Genomic DNA, 16578 nt, shown 5'->3' with positions numbered 1-16578 from the left:
ACTGCCCATGAATTGAGGAAAATCAAGCGTGAAGCTGCCAAGATGCCATTTGCCACCAGTTTGGTCATATTTCAGAGCTGCAATGTTACTGGAGTATCAAAAAGCACAAGGTGTGCCATACTCAGGGACATGGCCAAGGTAAGGAAGGCTGAAAAACGACCACTTTTGAACAAGAAACATAAGAAAAAACGTCAAGACTGGGTCAAGAAATATCTTAAGACTGATTTTTCAGGTTTTATGGACTGATGAAATGAGAGTGACTCTTGATGGACCAGAGTGGGTGGGCCAGAGGCTGGATCAGTAAACGGCAGAGAGCTGCACTTCTGACTCAGACACCAGCAGGGTGGAGGTGGGATACTGGCATGGGCTGGTATCACCAAAGATGAACTTGTGGGACCTTTTCGGGTTGAGGATGGAGTGAAGCTCAACTCCCAGACCTACTGCCAGTTTCTGGAAGACAACTTCTTCAAGCAGTGGTACAGAAAGAAGTCGGTATCGTGCAAGAAAAACATGATTTTCATGCAGGACAATGCTCCATCACATGCATCCAACTACTCCACAGCGTGGCTGCCCAGTAAAGGTCTAAAAGATGAAAAAATAATGACATGGCCCCCTTGTTCACCTGATCTGAACCTCATAAAGAACCTGTGGTCCCTCATAAAATGTGAGATCTACAGGGAGGGAAAACAGTACACCTCTCGGAACAGTGTCTGGAGGCTGTGGTGGCTGCTGCACGCAATGTTGATCGTAAACAGTTCAAGCAACTGACAGAATCTATGGATGGTAGGCTGTTGAGTGTCATCATAAAGAAAAGTTGCTATATTGGTCGCTAATTTTTGTGGGTTTTGTTTTTGCATGTCAGAAATGTTTATTTCTAAATTTTGTGCAGTTATATTGGTTTACCTGGTGAAAATAAACAAGTGAGATGGGAATATATTTGGCTTTTATTAAGTTGCCTAATAATTCTGCACAGTAATAGTTACCTGCACAAACAGATATCCTCCTAAGATAGCCAAATCTAAAAAAAACCCCACTCCAATTTCCAAAAATATTAGGCTTTGATATTTATGAGTATTTTGGGTTGATTGAGAACATTGTTGTTGATCAATAATAAAAAAATCCTCTAAAATTCAACTTGCCTAATAATTCTGCACACGGTGTACTATTACATAGATCTATAATGCTCAAGTATACAGTTTATTTATTGCATGATAAAATAGACTCTTGGAATATGGAGGAAATTTATATTATTACTGTCATAGAAGAGTATTTACAAGATAGTTCTATAAAAACAATTCTATTTGGTACAAATTATACTTACAGATGGTCCAGGAAGACCAGGGAAACCTCTCTCTCCACGCTGACCAGGCAAACCAACAATACCACGCTGTCCAGCCAAACCTTGAGGACCAGAAGGACCATCAGGACCCTAAAAACAAGAAACATGTTTAAAGTTACAATATCTCTTGTTCACTAGCAATTACCAGCTTATTAATGGTGGGAAAATAATAACCAATACTGTTAATTATTCTAAAAAAAGCTGTTAATTATATATGGTTTATGCTACAAACAGCAAAATAAGGCTGAATTTATACTGTCTTTGCAATTTGTCAACTGCTCTGTGAAAGCTTCAGGCACATATGGTATACATATACATAGGCTTCTATTCATCCAAAGGAGGCCAAATATATATGTCATTTAGGACTCCATCAGCTTTATTTCAACATGGCTGCCTATGGGCAAACTATCCCTAAACAGTGGGATATGTCAGAGGCATCTATAAGAGCATTTTTATAACATAATGATAATAACGATAGACAGAATTCTGTTTAGAAAGTTTTCCTGACAACCTATTCTAAAAGTAATATATACCAGAACATGAGTATATATATATATATATATATATATATATATATATATATTATCAAAGGACTTCACACAGATTGGAAATGTGGCCAAACCTACCCGCTTTGACTGACCATCTAATGTCAGCCTACCAACTTTTTGGCCAACCATATAATGAGTCTGGGGCCTCCTTACTTTTTGGCCAACAGAATATGGTAGACGTAAGAAATGTCAGGCATGTTGAACTTCAATGCCCAATCTTCTTTATTCTTATTGTGAGAGATAAGCCTCTGTCAAAGTGTTTGGTAGTGGCTTGTGGTTTACTTCACTCTTTTTCCATTGTAAACACATTCATTCTCAAAACCAACAATATATCCATATCGAAAGGAAAATAGCTCTTGGCCAAACTTGTGTTTGGCCGATAGCTGTGGTTTATGGCCACCTTAAGCCTTTCAGACATACAGTCAAGCGCTAATTGCCTCTACCACAAAATTGGATGATTTTCGCAATGAGTGCGTGTGTACTCACAGAAGGACCATCTTCACCAGGCTCTCCCTTCTCACCAGGAGCTCCAGCAGGACCTTGAAGACCTGGATCACCAGCACGACCAGGAGGACCACCATCACCACGAGCACCCTTAGGCCCATCTTTTCCAGAACCACCAGGTGGACCAGGGGGACCGGGATTTCCCTGTGAAATGTAAGTGTTTTAAATTTAGTTGTTAAGAAATATGGCAGAAAGCAAATAATTTGTGAGAGGGTAAATGATAAGAATATATGTCTCATGATATTAATATGTACATTATTTAAGATGCATAAATAAAATCAAATTTCTTACATTAGGACCAGGGACACCAACTCTGCCTGCAGCACCTGGGAATCCAGTAGCACCCTAAGAAGAAGAACATATTATATAATCACAACCATTCTATACATTACTTATCATTATATATAGAATATATACAGTATATATAATTAGTTACTATATTAAAGTCTTGTATCACCATTATCATTATATAACTATGATAGTCTAAATCCACATGACCTGTTTTTTCTATTTGCTAATAAAATGGAGGCTCATTATCAAGAGTCTATTAATGGTTTATTTGGTATATGCCAATTTTCATAAAGGGGCACCATATTATTTTGCTAAGCACCTGAATATGTAACTCATTATTATGAGTCATTTTTTATCTATTTTGCCCCCCTGTAAACGTCTCTTCATCTCCTCGATACATAGGCTTAAAAAATTGGATAGGATCAAAATGTATTCTTTTCTAAAAATATGTAGTTGCTTTATTAGAATGTGTTCTGTTTGCAATGTTTATATACTTAGTTCTGTGCTATAAAGTGATATACACACCATTACAGTGGAACCTTGGTTTACGAGAACAATCCATTCTGGGAGTGTGCTTGTAAACCAAGTTACTCGTCTAGCAAAGCAAAATTTCCCATGGGAAGTAATGCAAGCTCAGACAATTCGTTCCACAACTTGTTCAATGTCCCATCCTGGTCCTCTATAGTGCCATTCCACACACACACACAAACACACACAAACACACATATTATGCTCACCTTACCTTCCGTTCCATCGCCGACCTCCTGGTTCTTGTAGTTCGCCGGTACAGGATGTGTACTGGGTAATCATCGCGACCGATGCTGGAATTTCCGCTGCCAGGGCGCTGACATCAAAGGCAGAAGCCGCTTGCCTCTGATTGGTCAGCTGCCTTTGAGAAGCCGCTGACAGCGGATGTTCCTCCATCGTTGTGATGGTTACCGGATAACATACTGTACCTGCGGACTACAAGAACGAGGAGGCCGGCGAGGGAACGGAGGGTAAGGTGAGCATAATATGTGTGTGTTTTGTGTGGACTGCAAGAGTGGGTCAGAGCGCGGTGAAAGTACGGAACCGGAAGTGTGTGCGGTGAGTATTTTGCTCGTACAGTAAAGCTTGCTCATAAACTGAGTTACAAATTTCCAGCAAGCTTTGCTCGTATAGCGAAATACTCGCACACCAAGTTACTCGTAAACCGAGGTTCCACTGTAATATAAAAATACTTGGTTTGCAGAGATATCTGCCTTTATCCCAAACTGTATAAAGGTCTTGTAAAAAGGCAGATAAATTGCTCATTAAGCGCCAATCAATGCTATAATTCATTGGCGCACGTATACGTTTATATTCATTGAACAATGAACATGAGAGGGTTCACAGGAATCAGCATTCATGCAATTGTCTTTTCTTTGTCACTTTTGTCAGCAGCACATTTCCTGCATAAAGCACAGGAGGTGCAGTAGACCAAGGATATTCTTTGCAATCATAAAAGAAGCAATCAATGACTTTTTCTCGCTTGTCATTTGATTGCTGAACAGGTTTCTATTGTTGATCAGGACAAATGATACGAACAACTATCATTTGTATGAACAATCATTCAGCCATGTGAAAAAGGCTTAAAAGGCAATCTGTCACCAGGTTTCTGTTACCACGTATGTGAGACCCTTATTCCAGCGATGTGTCACTCACTAGACTGCTTATTGTATTTTTAATAAAATCACTGTTTTACGTATTGTAAATTTTTGAGTGCTCTGAATACTGTATAACTCCACTAATTAACAACTTTCTTAGTACACTATGCATAGGCAGAAAGCTGACAATCAATGGTGTTGGATGGGTTATACAGAGCCCATGAATATGGCGGACTACATGGCAGCAGGTTTACTAGTCCTCTAGTGACATCCTCCTGCTGTTAAAACAGTGATTTTATCACAACTACAGTAACCAGCCTAGTAAGTGACACATCCCTGGAATCAGGGTCTGTTTTCCTATACTATGCTGCTCTTACATTAAGTTGCAAAAATCTGGTGACAGTTTTCTTCTTAAAGATACAGTGCACCTACTGGATAAACATTACCCTGCAGGATAGTTTCTGTGTTCTGCTTAGTAAAAAAATAAGGTGCGATCGCTCACACGAACTGGAGTTTTTGGAATTTCAGACAAAAAGTCTACAGCAGAATACCTTAGTAACAAAATGTATGAGATTTCAATAGATCTCATCCACAGGCTTTTAGTTGAAACATTGACCCATAAAATTTTTTTACACTAAAGACGACGTTAAAGGGTTATTCCCATCTTCAAGATGCTATCCTAATATGTAGTAGGTGTAATAATAATAATAATAATAATAATAATATTAGCAAATACCTCCAATTAGAAATGTGGTATAGTTATTACCTCATGTGCGGGGCCTTGCAGAACCTTAGGTATCCATGGTTACAATCAGGCATAAAGTGACTGTTAGTTGCTAGTGCTTATAACCATGGATACTTAAAGGGAAGGTGTCGCGGTTTTTTATTTTTGTATTAAAAATAGTGATTATGAAATCAAGTATTTTTAATACAAAATTAAAATCACCACTTACTTAGTTTTTATTTAATTCTCATTTTACTGGAGACACTGGGGGCTGCCATGCTGGATTTGCTGTGTGTGTAACGACAGTAACTCATTCCTTTATGGCAGCCCCTGTGCATAGAGAACAGTGTTCGGGATCCGACCCCATTCAGTAACGTTACAGTAGGTGTCTGCTGTGACCTGGACATGCCCCCTGGGCTGTCCAGATCACAATAGAGGGAGGAGATCAGCGCCATCATTGCGGAGCTCACAGTTATGCTATTTGCTCCAGTTTACCCCTGTCAACCGCCGGGATGTGTGAGTACGGGCCGCCTACCCTCCCCTCCCCTCCCCCCGCCGTTACTGTCTCCAATGACACCCCCTCCCTCCGCTCTACCCAGCCCCCGTTACTGTTGCCGCCGCCACCGCCCCAGCCCTCCGGTGTTACCGTCTGCGATGACACCCCCTCCCTCCGCTCTCCCCAGCCCCAGCTCTGCCACCGCTACTGCTACCACCGCCGCCCCTCCCCCCGCTGTTACCGTCTCCAATGACACTCCCTCTGCTCTACCCAGCACCCGCTCTGCCCGCCGCCGCTGCGCCATGTATGTGTGATGTGACTCATGTGAGTACTGCTGCTGCTACCGTCTCCAAAAACACCCCCCCCGCTCACCACCCCCTCCTTTCGGCCTGTGCGTGAACCGGTGATACTGTATGCAGGGCTGTGTATCTAATCCTCTCCTGTGTGATACTGTCTGCTGAGCTGTGCATCCAATCCCCTCCTGTGTGATACTTTCTGCACAGCTGTGTATCTAATCCTCTCCTGTGTGATACTGTTTGCTGAGCCGTGTATCTAGTCCTATCCTGTGTGATACTGTCTGCTGAGTTGTGTATCTAATCCTGTCCTGTGTGATACTGTATGCAGGGCTTTGTATCTAATCATATCCTGTGTGATACTGTCTGCTGAGCTGTGTATATAATCCTGTCCTGTGTGATACTCCTGCTGTCCTTGGTGACCCTTTAGACATTTGTGGTCACCAACAAAATGGCTCTGCACTCTGTCCCTACATGTCATTTTCTCTTATCTGTTGTAAACACCCAGGTTGGGAGGGGGAGCTGTGACATCACACACAGGAGAGCAGATTCTGCCCATTTTTGCTGCAGTTGTAATGTGAGCTATTTCTACAGTGGGATTTCTGAAGGATTTGAGCAGCTGCTCCCCCTAGTGTTTAACAGTGGAAAATATCAAACCTTTTAATTTTTTTTTATATTTTGCTCAATTAAAAACAAATAATAATATTTAAACAAAACATTAAAACATTACTACTTTACATTTTTTCAGTTATTGAAATTTTTTTTTTTTTACACCTTCCCTTTAAGGTCCTGCAATGCCCTGCACATGAGGTAAGTGACATAGCTTGTCAGAACAACTATACTACATTTCTAATTAGAGGTATTTGCTAATATTATTGTTATTACACCTACTACATATTGAGATAGGATCTTGGAGATGGGAATAACCCTTTAAAGTTACATTTCTCTTATGAAACAATCAGAAGAGCCGACTGCACTGTCCATGTAATTATATACAATAGTGATTTATCCGAATCAAAGTATCAACATCTGAGCTAAACTTAGGTCTGTACAGTACTGTTCTTATTGTAGATGCTAGAGGGAATGTGTTCTTGAGCTAGTAGTTTAATATTGCAAATAAAAAGATTGATGTACTTACAGCTGGACCTTGGGCACCACGAGCTCCTTTAGGACCATTAACACCAGTTGGACCCTATAATGACAAAAAATTGTACATGTTACTTATTTGATGTGACGTTTTGATGCCCACATTAATCTTCCATGCTTGCTAGATCAGAGAATTTGTGTGGGAGAATACAATTTAACCCGGTTTCACACATCCATTTTGTACAGATTAGTAGTGGGTCTTCTAATTCTCACTCGGCACCCTCATATTGTAATTGCCTAAGAGACTGCCGAGTTTGGGTCAGGATACAGCAAATTTTTCCCAAAAATCTTTTAGATAAATGTGAGCAAGTACGATATGTCCTTAAAAAGCTCATTGTGTAGTTTCTCTTACTAAATTTGGATTTCATATTATACTAGTTAGTGATTTTCGAAGTAAAGTACAAACCTGTGGACCTGGAGCGCCAGATGGACCTTGTGGACCAGGAGCACCAGCGTCACCCTTCTGACCAGATTCTCCCAGCTCACCCTTAACACCAGGTTGACCATCAGCACCCTAAAACACAAAGGGAAAATATCTCAGAACAGATGCTAGGAAGACAAAAGATTATGGAAATAAAATACCTTCTAATCTCTTAAAATCAGTAAGTCATCCTTACAAATATGAATCCCATGTTGGATCCCAAGCAAAGTCTACTTAATCTACCTAAAGGGAATCTGTCAGCAGGTTTTTGCAATGTATTCTGAAGACAGCATGCTGTAAGTATGTATGTAGATCAGTTAGATGTCAGCTAGTCTGAAACGCCCCCTGCTGTGATTAGCAGCTGTCTATAGACCTTTTACATACACAGCCTGGTGTGGGCCGGAGCAGCTCTCTCAGCTCTGCTGTATTGCTAAATCTATAAGCTCTAAAAATCTGATTGTGTCAGAAACACTGAACCCAATAAACTAAGTGATACATCATTGGATTCAGAGTCTCTTTGCCTACATCATGTTGCTCTCAGATTAGGTATCAAAAACATGATGACCGACTCCCTGTAAGTAAGGATATTGACTTGATGCCCCTTTCTGTTTATTTGTATACAATTTCCAATTATCAGATGAAACTATCATTTATTCCCTATAGTATTTAATTTATTAAATAGTATTATACTTACAGGTGGGCCAGCAAAACCAGCAGGACCAGGTGGACCAGTTTCACCACGATCACCCTAGAGAAGAGAAAATCATGATATAATTCATAAAGTAAGTCTCAAAAATAATCTATTTTATGGTTAACCTGTGTTCTAATTCCAATAATAACAAAATAATTGGCTGAATGTTAATTGTTAAAAATATAAATCCTATCTGGCCCTAATCTAGTATTAAAGGTTAACATGTTGGAATAAGTAGAAGTTGATGCTTTGTTTAGTCTATCAACTGGTTTTACAACTCTTTCTGTGAAGAAAGTACCAGAATACTAATGATATAATATTGTAAATGCAGAGTGTACTTACAGGAGCACCACGGGTGCCAACAATGCCAACTGGGCCTGGAGGACCAGATTCTCCCTAAAAGAGAAAAACAGCAATTCATTTCCTCAGTCCATCAAATCTACAACAAAAATAATGATACGTTCAGTATTGTGTTAACGAGAGTGTTTTTCATTTGTTTTTGGTGCCTTGATTTTTTTAATATACCTATATTTCTGGTTCATAGAATATTTATAACTATGTTAGAAAAATAAACAAGGTTAAATTTATAAATGGATTTTGTGATAAGCGTCATATAGTTTAGAGCAGTTGTCCGCAACCTGTGGTGCGGGAGCCATATGCGGCTTGCAGACCGGTGATGTGTGGCTCGCGGTTGTCTGCCAGAGATTCCAGCAACATGGCTAATGAACAGCTATGAAGAGCGGGTCTATAGATGGCGAATTTGTGAGTAGACCTCCAGAGAAGAGCTGATATAGATGCACATATACTATATTAAGAGTTAGAGTAATAAATGAAGTATGGCAAACTGGAGCTAAGATGATACTGGCAGTTAAAGGGTTGCTTGAAGCTGGATATTATACTGTGGTGGGAGTGATTGATGCAAGAATACCAAATGAGGGTAAGGTGGGAACCCCTGTATGTAAGTATGCCGCCTCATTGTGATTCCTGTGGGGACGTTTTGGTTATTGTTATTATACTATTATACTGGTAATGGGGGTCCATGTGTCACTACTTTGGGGGAGGATCAGGGTCTGGAGGTCACTACTTGGAAGGCTTTGGGTGTGGTGTGTGTCCCTCACTTTTAGCTGATTATGGCTTTCATGGTAAGACAAGTTGGGGTACACAGCTTTAGGCCTCTGTCACACGTTTGTGCCTCCGGTACGTGTTTGACAGTTTTCTCACGTACCGGAGACATGTACACACGTGGACCTATGTAGTCCTAATGGTTTGGACACATGTAAGTATTTTGGAACGGAACGTGTGTTCGTTCCGTACTTACGTGTGCCCGTGTTTTTCTCACGCCGACATGTCCGTTTTTCTCCGGCATCACGGCTGTCACACGGCCCGCACCCGTACCACAAGGATGTAGTGTGGATGAGGTCCCGTGTGACACATGCCGGAGAAACACGTGTCATTATTTAAAAATGAAAAAAACACATATTCACCTCCATAAGCCCAGCAGAATCTTCCGCTGAAAACAGATGCTACCGACCGCCGCACATTATGAGCGTGTTAAGGAGGTGGGCGTGATGTCACGGGCGCTAATCTCCGCCCCTCCGCGCGGCCGGAAGCAGCATCAGCGGGGAGTGGGCGGGGCTGGAGCCGAAGATCAGTACCCTGGACAGCAGCAAGGACCACGTGAGTATACAAATTACCAATTCTCCGTGTGTTATCGCGGATAGCACACGTAGAACACACGTGGGCCGCACGTACCGGAGACACGTACTTACCAAACGCATAACGCAGGGAAAATACGTGTCTCGCGGCACGTGTGTGAATTTCACATACATGTGACAGAGGCCTTAGAGGAATGCATTGGCTTTAATATAAGTTACAAAACAATATGTTTAAAAGTACGTTCACATTGGCGGATAATACAAATAAAGAAAATCTCTATAGGTCAGATCTGCGATTTTTTTTTCTCATGCTGATTCGTCATGAGAAAAAAATCTCAGCATGCAGCAATTGGTGGCATATATCAGATCACAAGTCTATGGGAGCGTGTAAAACATCGAACTGCACTGATTCATCCAAGTGCAGTCCAATATATGCAGAGACAAGTACTGGAGAAGATGGAGAAATTAATCTCTCCATCTTCTCATCACCTGTGCTCTAATTCTCGCATGCGAGAGAATCAGATCACAGTAGATAACACTTGGCTAATGCTCACAACAGAGTTTGAGCCAAGTGTCATTAGCATATCAGATCCGATTTTCTCGCATCAGATGCTGCACGATAATGTGAGCACATCCTAAAAAAAATGAGAAATTAATAGAGATGGGGAATAGTGACTATTCGTGTTCGGAAAATGCTTACCGAATACTAACTACTATTCCAGTATTCATCACAACAAGAAAAATTCTCGGGTTCCCCATTGACTTGCATTAGGTTCATTATTCGTGATAAATACCGGAATAGTACTTTGGGATTCGTTACAAATAATCCGAACAGGAATAGATACTATTTGCCCATCACTAATATATTTTTATTTTTTGATTGCTTTTTATTTGTTTCTATTTTTTTATTTGCAAGATTATGTGACAGCAATCTTGCTTGAGACTCTGTTACCATCATTTAGAGATGCTTTATAGCACCTACATGGACCATAGACAGCAAAAGTCTAGGAAGATTTCTTGATTTCTATGGGAAAGGTTTCTAGGCATGCTCAGTGATCTGTGCAGAGATCATTATACAGGGAGCTGAGCGGTGGACATCACCTATAGTGAATGGTAGATTGTGTGTTATCTATATATAAGTGTTACATATATATTTGGGGCATATTCTGAACTAAATAACATGGATTTTCAACTCTATGGTCTTTGTGAATAGGCCTGGCTAGTAATAGAGTCCACAGAGCCTAGTGATAGCATTTTGCTGTTTTACATACATTCAATGAGTTGCAGAAGGAGTCTACTTGTGTGCCAATAATCTTTGATGCATTACCAATAAGACTCCATACTAAGCAGTATATCCATATATTTTCCTATTGTGGGTTAATCAATATTTTTCAGTTGTTGGTGGAACAGCCTGGAAATGCATAAATATAGTATAGTAACTGTGCAGATATGGAGCAGGACACATACCTTCTCACCATTTGGACCAGAAGGACCATGTGGGCCAATTGGACCAGTCAAACCCTGAAAAGAAATGAAAATTAGAATTGTTGAAGTGAAAAGTTCTAGTTTTTCTTCCTACATCAACACAAATGATGAACCTCCCAATGTGTATAAGACTATTGATTCTAATCATAAAAGAGTCAGTATATTCTGGATACATAAAAGGACATCCAGACAGGAGATACAATGATATCCAACTACTGTTTTTGTGGTAATGTTATCATTATTTCACAATATAGACATAACAGTCTACAAGTATTGTGAAATGAGTCCAAAAAGTTCAGCCGACCTCCAGCATACATGGCTGTAGACCACTAACCTCTTCCACTCAGTTATCTAACCATCGAACCCTACACTTACGAAATATGGCCTTACCATTGGACAAGTAAGTCCTAATTATGTTTGCTTCTACAGTTTATAAATGTAGATTGTTCTCTGGCTAAACATAACCCAACCACAGCACATGAGCCTGATATAGTCCCATTGCCATGCACATAAGACAGTGTTGGCTTAGGCATGTTTTTATCATAAACAGATTGTAGTGATACTTTATACATACTCTAGAGCCATCTTTTCCGGGAGCACCTTCTGGACCCTTCTCACCAGTGTCACCCTATTTGAAGAAAACATAATTATGAATACGTTAACAATATTTGATCTGTGATCTTATCAGATATGGTAATCAATGTTAGATCTAGAAATAGAGTATATCACAAATAGGATGGCCTGATGATGTAATGCAGGTGAATGAGCATATAATAAATCTACTGGTTTATGATAGGTTCCGAAAACTATTCCGCATATTTCAAAATCATAAATGTTTATAGTGGTAATTTACGTCAGTTAAATATAATCTAAAGAGTTTATATGGAGAGTAGAAAACAAAATAACTTCTTCACTTACTCTGTCACCTTTAGGTCCTGAAATACCAGATGTTCCTCTTTCACCAGGCATACCTTGAAGACCAGGTGGACCTTGAGCACCATTTGGACCAGATGGGCCACCAGCACCCTACAAGGCATACACATGACACATAACTAAAAAGTTCAAACATGTTGTTAGGCCATGTTACTGCCATCTCTAGAAAGAAAGATGTGTATTTTAAACTCATCCTACCTTAGGACCATCAGTACCAGGAGTACCAGGGATACCACGAGGACCTTGGAGACCTTGAGGACCTGAGGAGCCACGCTCTCCGGGGAAACCACGTTCACCCTAAAGTAAAGGGGTAACAATGATCAATTGGTTGACAATATTTTAAAAATAATGTTCTGAAGTAGAATGAAGTTTAGGATTAGTGTCATTACTTACTCTGGGACCAACAAGACCTGGGGCACCACCTTCTCCTGGAACACCCTGGAAAAGGAGAAACAAACCATTAATAAGATTTTTAACTTTAAGATATAATTACCTAGGGGAGCACTACATGGTCTATAAATCCCCTTAGTCCAACTTGGCACTCTCCACAAAGACACAAATTACCCCTTTTACCAGAGGCTTCTCACCCAGCCAACCCATCCTCCCACTTTGCACTGATAAGAAGAAAGAACCCTGAAACACTTCTCTGGTGGTTATGTGTTGACTTCTTATATTAAGTTTTGTGGCAAAAATCTTTAAAGAGTCAACATTGACTTTTAGAACTGCTACTTCCAATAGGGGGCACTAGAATTCCCTGTCTTTTCCTTTATAGAAAGGCTTTTTTGTATAATAAGATTGTGTAATAATTCAGCACAGTGGGAATAGTGACAGGGGACATAAATGGAAGCTGCATATATTGGTAAAAATTGAACAACTCCCTTTATTATAGCTGGGAGAAGTCTATCATTTTGACCAAACCATGTAATGATGTGACTGTTTCTGCCTCAGTTATGTTTTCTATAACACGTCAAAATCCTTTTGACCCATATTGATGAATATTGTTATGGTATTGCACTTGCTATTGTCTTACATTGGTAGCATATGAAACAGACTATATACACTACACTGTATACATGGACGTAATCAAAGCCAAACAGTACAAAAATAATGATACAGAAGTTTCAATATTGTAGGAAAGGATCAACAAATGGAATTCTGCACTACACGGTAATTCTACTCACTTTGACTTGCTTATATAATATCAAAAGGTTTAGTTGATGTGGTCCCATTCTAAAAGTTTTTTTTTAACTTTATTGGCTTTATTTTGTTATTTTATAATTTGCTTTATCTATTACGCCAACAGTTTGCAACTCTAATTGACTTTCATAAAACAATGAAGAGAAACAGTTGGCTTCAGAAATACATATTTTGCTCACCTGATCACCTGGTTTACCACCCTCACCAGGAGGACCTGGGGGACCTGGAAGACCCTGGTAAACAAGAGACATAAATATTATTTAAGCATTTACTACAATGAAAATGTCTATTGTGGACATTCCAGCACAGACAATGCCATATTGTACTATCATACCTGGAAGCCAGATGGGCCAGGAGGACCTTGTTCGCCTCTCTCACCAGCAGGCCCCTGTAACATAAACAATATTAGTATCATGAGTAATAAATCAAAAACACCCAGTAAGTCAGTAATATGCAAGAAATATAGATAGTAATTGACTTGTCGAAAGTTTTGATAGTATATCCTATTACTAGCAATAATCTGGTCATAGACCAAAAGACTCAGATTCTTAGGTACAACTGGTTACAGGTATATTATCTGTAGATTGACTTAATATTATAGTACCTGTTGACCAGAACTTGCATTTTGGTATAAAGGCATATTGATCCCTATATTTTAAGCATAAATATTTTGCTTTTATGTCTTATAATTGTAGCCTATAGTTATGAAGCTATAAGAATGATGGACACAAATGGTATTCCAGTGTTCACAAAAACATAACTGAACAATAATGATATGAAGCTATTTTGACCAATGGATCAAGTAATTGATACTTAGCATTGAGCATGTGCAAATTTAACACATGCTGCTTCCCTTCAGTAGACGTCTTAATGCCATATGTCTCATTGTTTAAAACAGTAAATTTGGTTGATTACATCTACGAGTAAATGATTTAGACCTATTTATGTGTTTAAAAAAAAAAAAATATAAAAATTGAAATGTGATGTGGCTTCATGAAGAAGATTAACTGGAAAGGTGAGGGTCAAATTTAGATAAAAATGTAGACTCAAAACAGTGACATCAAGGGGTATCTAAAGATGGGCTACATTTATCATCTACCCTGAGCCGCTGTAATAAATCTGGCACATTTTCATTCCGTCTACCCTTATGTTTACATTTTCTATCCATGCCTCAGTGTTTCTAAATGTTTCTAAGACAAGTCTCCCCTTTTTACAAATATTTACACCAATATTTCCTCAAGGCTATAATTTAGACTGTCCTCCAAAGTAAACAAACAGCATGAGTGTTGTATCCACACCCTAGAGACATGCCATGTACCAACTGCGGTACATGTACCACAGGCTGAGGCCCTAGGGTCTACAGCAAATTATATGTGTATTAAAACAAACCAGACGTAAATATTTACTTACAGCTGGACCATTTGGACCTTGAGAACCAGTTTCACCATCTTTTCCGGGCAGACCCTAAAAACAAAGAGATATTGTTTTAACAGTTTTATTTTTTAATCTGTTTTTAAATATAACAAGTAATTATTAAAACATTCTCCAATCTGTTTGTGTTTATGAAATAGAGTACAGATAAAGGGGTGAAGGGGGAGGGGAAAAGGAGAGAAATAGAGTACAGATAAAGAGGTGAAGGGGAGGAGAAAAGGAGAGAAATAGAGTACAGAATAAGGGGTGCAGGGGGAGGAGAAAATGAGAAAAATAGAGTACAGATAAAGGGGTGGAGGGGGAGAAGAAAAGAAGAGAAATAGAGTACAGATAAAGAGATGGAGGGGGAGGGGAAAAGGAGAGAAATAGAATACAGATAAAGGGGAGGAGAAAAGGAGAGAAATAGAGTACAGATAAAGGGGTGGAGGGGGAGGAGAAAAGGAGAAAAATAGAATACAGATAAAGAGGTGGAGGGGAGGAGAAAAGGAGAGAAATGGAGTACAGATAAAGGGGGAGGGGGAGGAGAAAAGTAGAGAAATATAGTACAGATAAAGGGGGAGGAGAAAAGGAGAGAAATAGAGTACAGATAAAGGGGTGGAGGGGGAGGAGAAAAGGAGAGAAATAGAGTACAGATAAAGTGGGGAGGAGAAAAGGAGAGAAATAAAGTACAGATAAAGGGGTGGAGGGGGATGAGAAAAGGAGAGAAATAGAGTACAGATAAAGGGGTGGAGGGGGAGGAGAAAATTAAAGAAATAGACTACAGATAAAGGGGTGGAGGGGGAGGAGAAAAGGAGAGAAATAGAGTACAGAATAAGGGGTGCAGGGGGAGGAGAAAAGGAGAGAAATAGAGTACAGATAAAGAGATGGAGGGGGAGGAGAAAAGGAGAGAAATAGAATACAGATAAAGGGGAGGAGAAAAGGAGAGAAATAGAGTACAGATAAAGGGGTGGAGGGGGAGGAGAAAAGGAGAAAAATAGAATACAGATAAAGAGGTGGAGGGGAGGAGAAAAGGAGAGAAATGGAGTACAGATAAAGGGGGAGGGGGAGGAGAAAAGTAGAGAAATATAGTACAGATAAAGGGGGAGGAGAAAAGGAGAGAAATAGAGTACAGATAAAAGGGTGGAGGGGGAGGAGAAAAGTAGAAAAATAGAGTACAGATAAAGTGGGGAGGAGAAAAGGAGAGAAATAAAGTACAGATAAAGGGGTGGAGGGGGGTGAGAAAAGGAGAGAAATAGAGTACAGATAAAGGGGTGGAGGGGGAGGAGAAAATTAAAGAAATAGACTACAGATAAAGGGGTGGAGGGGGAGGAGAAAAGGAGAAAAATAGATTACCGATAAAGGGGTGGAGAGGGAGAAGAAAGGGAGAGAAATAGAGTACAGATAAAGAGATGGAGGGGGAGGGGAAAAGGAGAGAAATAGAATACAGATAAAGGGGAGGAGAAAAGGAGAGAAATAGAGTACAGATAAAGGGGTGGAGGGGGAGGAGAAAAGGAGAAAAATAGAATACAGATAAAGAGGTGGAGGGGAGGAGAAAAGGAGAGAAATGGAGTACAGATAAAGGGGGAGGGGGAGGAGAAAAGTAGAGAAATATAGTACAGATAAAGGGGGAGGAGAAAAGGAGAGAAATAGAGTACAGATAAAGGGGTGGAGGGGGAGGAGAAAAGGAGAGAAATAGAGTACAGATAAAGTGGGGAGGAGAAAAGGAGAGAAATAAAGTACAGATAAAGGGGTGGAGGGGGATGAGAAAAGGAGAGAAATAGAGTACAGATAAAGGGGTGGAGGGGGAGGAGAAAATTAAA

At 39.9% G+C, this 16578-nt stretch overlaps 1 protein-coding gene and 1 long non-coding RNA gene across 5 annotated transcripts in view; one reads left to right on the top strand and one right to left on the bottom strand.

The window, feature by feature from the left end:
- The window catches only part of COL2A1 (collagen type II alpha 1 chain), an 88665-nt gene that overhangs the window by 15775 nt on the left and 56312 nt on the right, over positions 1–16578 (bottom strand). For both annotated transcript variants that reach the window (XM_075337152.1, XM_075337153.1), the window contains 15 exons: positions 14759–14812; positions 13683–13736; positions 13528–13581; positions 12545–12589; positions 12350–12448; positions 12137–12244; positions 11793–11846; positions 11201–11254; positions 8421–8474; positions 8082–8135; positions 7373–7480; positions 6959–7012; positions 2683–2736; positions 2374–2535; positions 1322–1429 (listed from right to left, as the gene is read on the bottom strand). In XM_075337152.1, the coding sequence (XP_075193267.1) occupies positions 1322–1429; positions 2374–2535; positions 2683–2736; positions 6959–7012; positions 7373–7480; positions 8082–8135; positions 8421–8474; positions 11201–11254; positions 11793–11846; positions 12137–12244; positions 12350–12448; positions 12545–12589; positions 13528–13581; positions 13683–13736; positions 14759–14812 (1116 nt within the window). The remainder of the gene's footprint in view (positions 1–1321; positions 1430–2373; positions 2536–2682; positions 2737–6958; positions 7013–7372; positions 7481–8081; positions 8136–8420; positions 8475–11200; positions 11255–11792; positions 11847–12136; positions 12245–12349; positions 12449–12544; positions 12590–13527; positions 13582–13682; positions 13737–14758; positions 14813–16578) is intronic.
- Positions 934–14814, top strand: LOC142292067 (uncharacterized). Of its 3 annotated transcripts, XR_012750573.1 has the most exons (5): positions 934–1453; positions 2412–2544; positions 7345–7568; positions 8084–8169; positions 12151–14814. It is a non-coding gene; the product is annotated as an uncharacterized LOC142292067 (long non-coding RNA). The 3 variants fall into 3 exon arrangements; XR_012750571.1 differs by lacking the exon at positions 934–1453 and having other exon boundaries at positions 1945–2544; XR_012750572.1 differs by lacking the exons at positions 934–1453; positions 7345–7568 and having other exon boundaries at positions 1945–2544.

The sequence above is a fragment of the Anomaloglossus baeobatrachus genome, chromosome 2 (assembly GCF_048569485.1).
Source record: "Anomaloglossus baeobatrachus isolate aAnoBae1 chromosome 2, aAnoBae1.hap1, whole genome shotgun sequence".
NCBI classification, from domain to species: domain Eukaryota; kingdom Metazoa; phylum Chordata; class Amphibia; order Anura; family Aromobatidae; genus Anomaloglossus; species Anomaloglossus baeobatrachus.
This window is presented reverse-complemented; position numbering and strand designations above follow the sequence as displayed.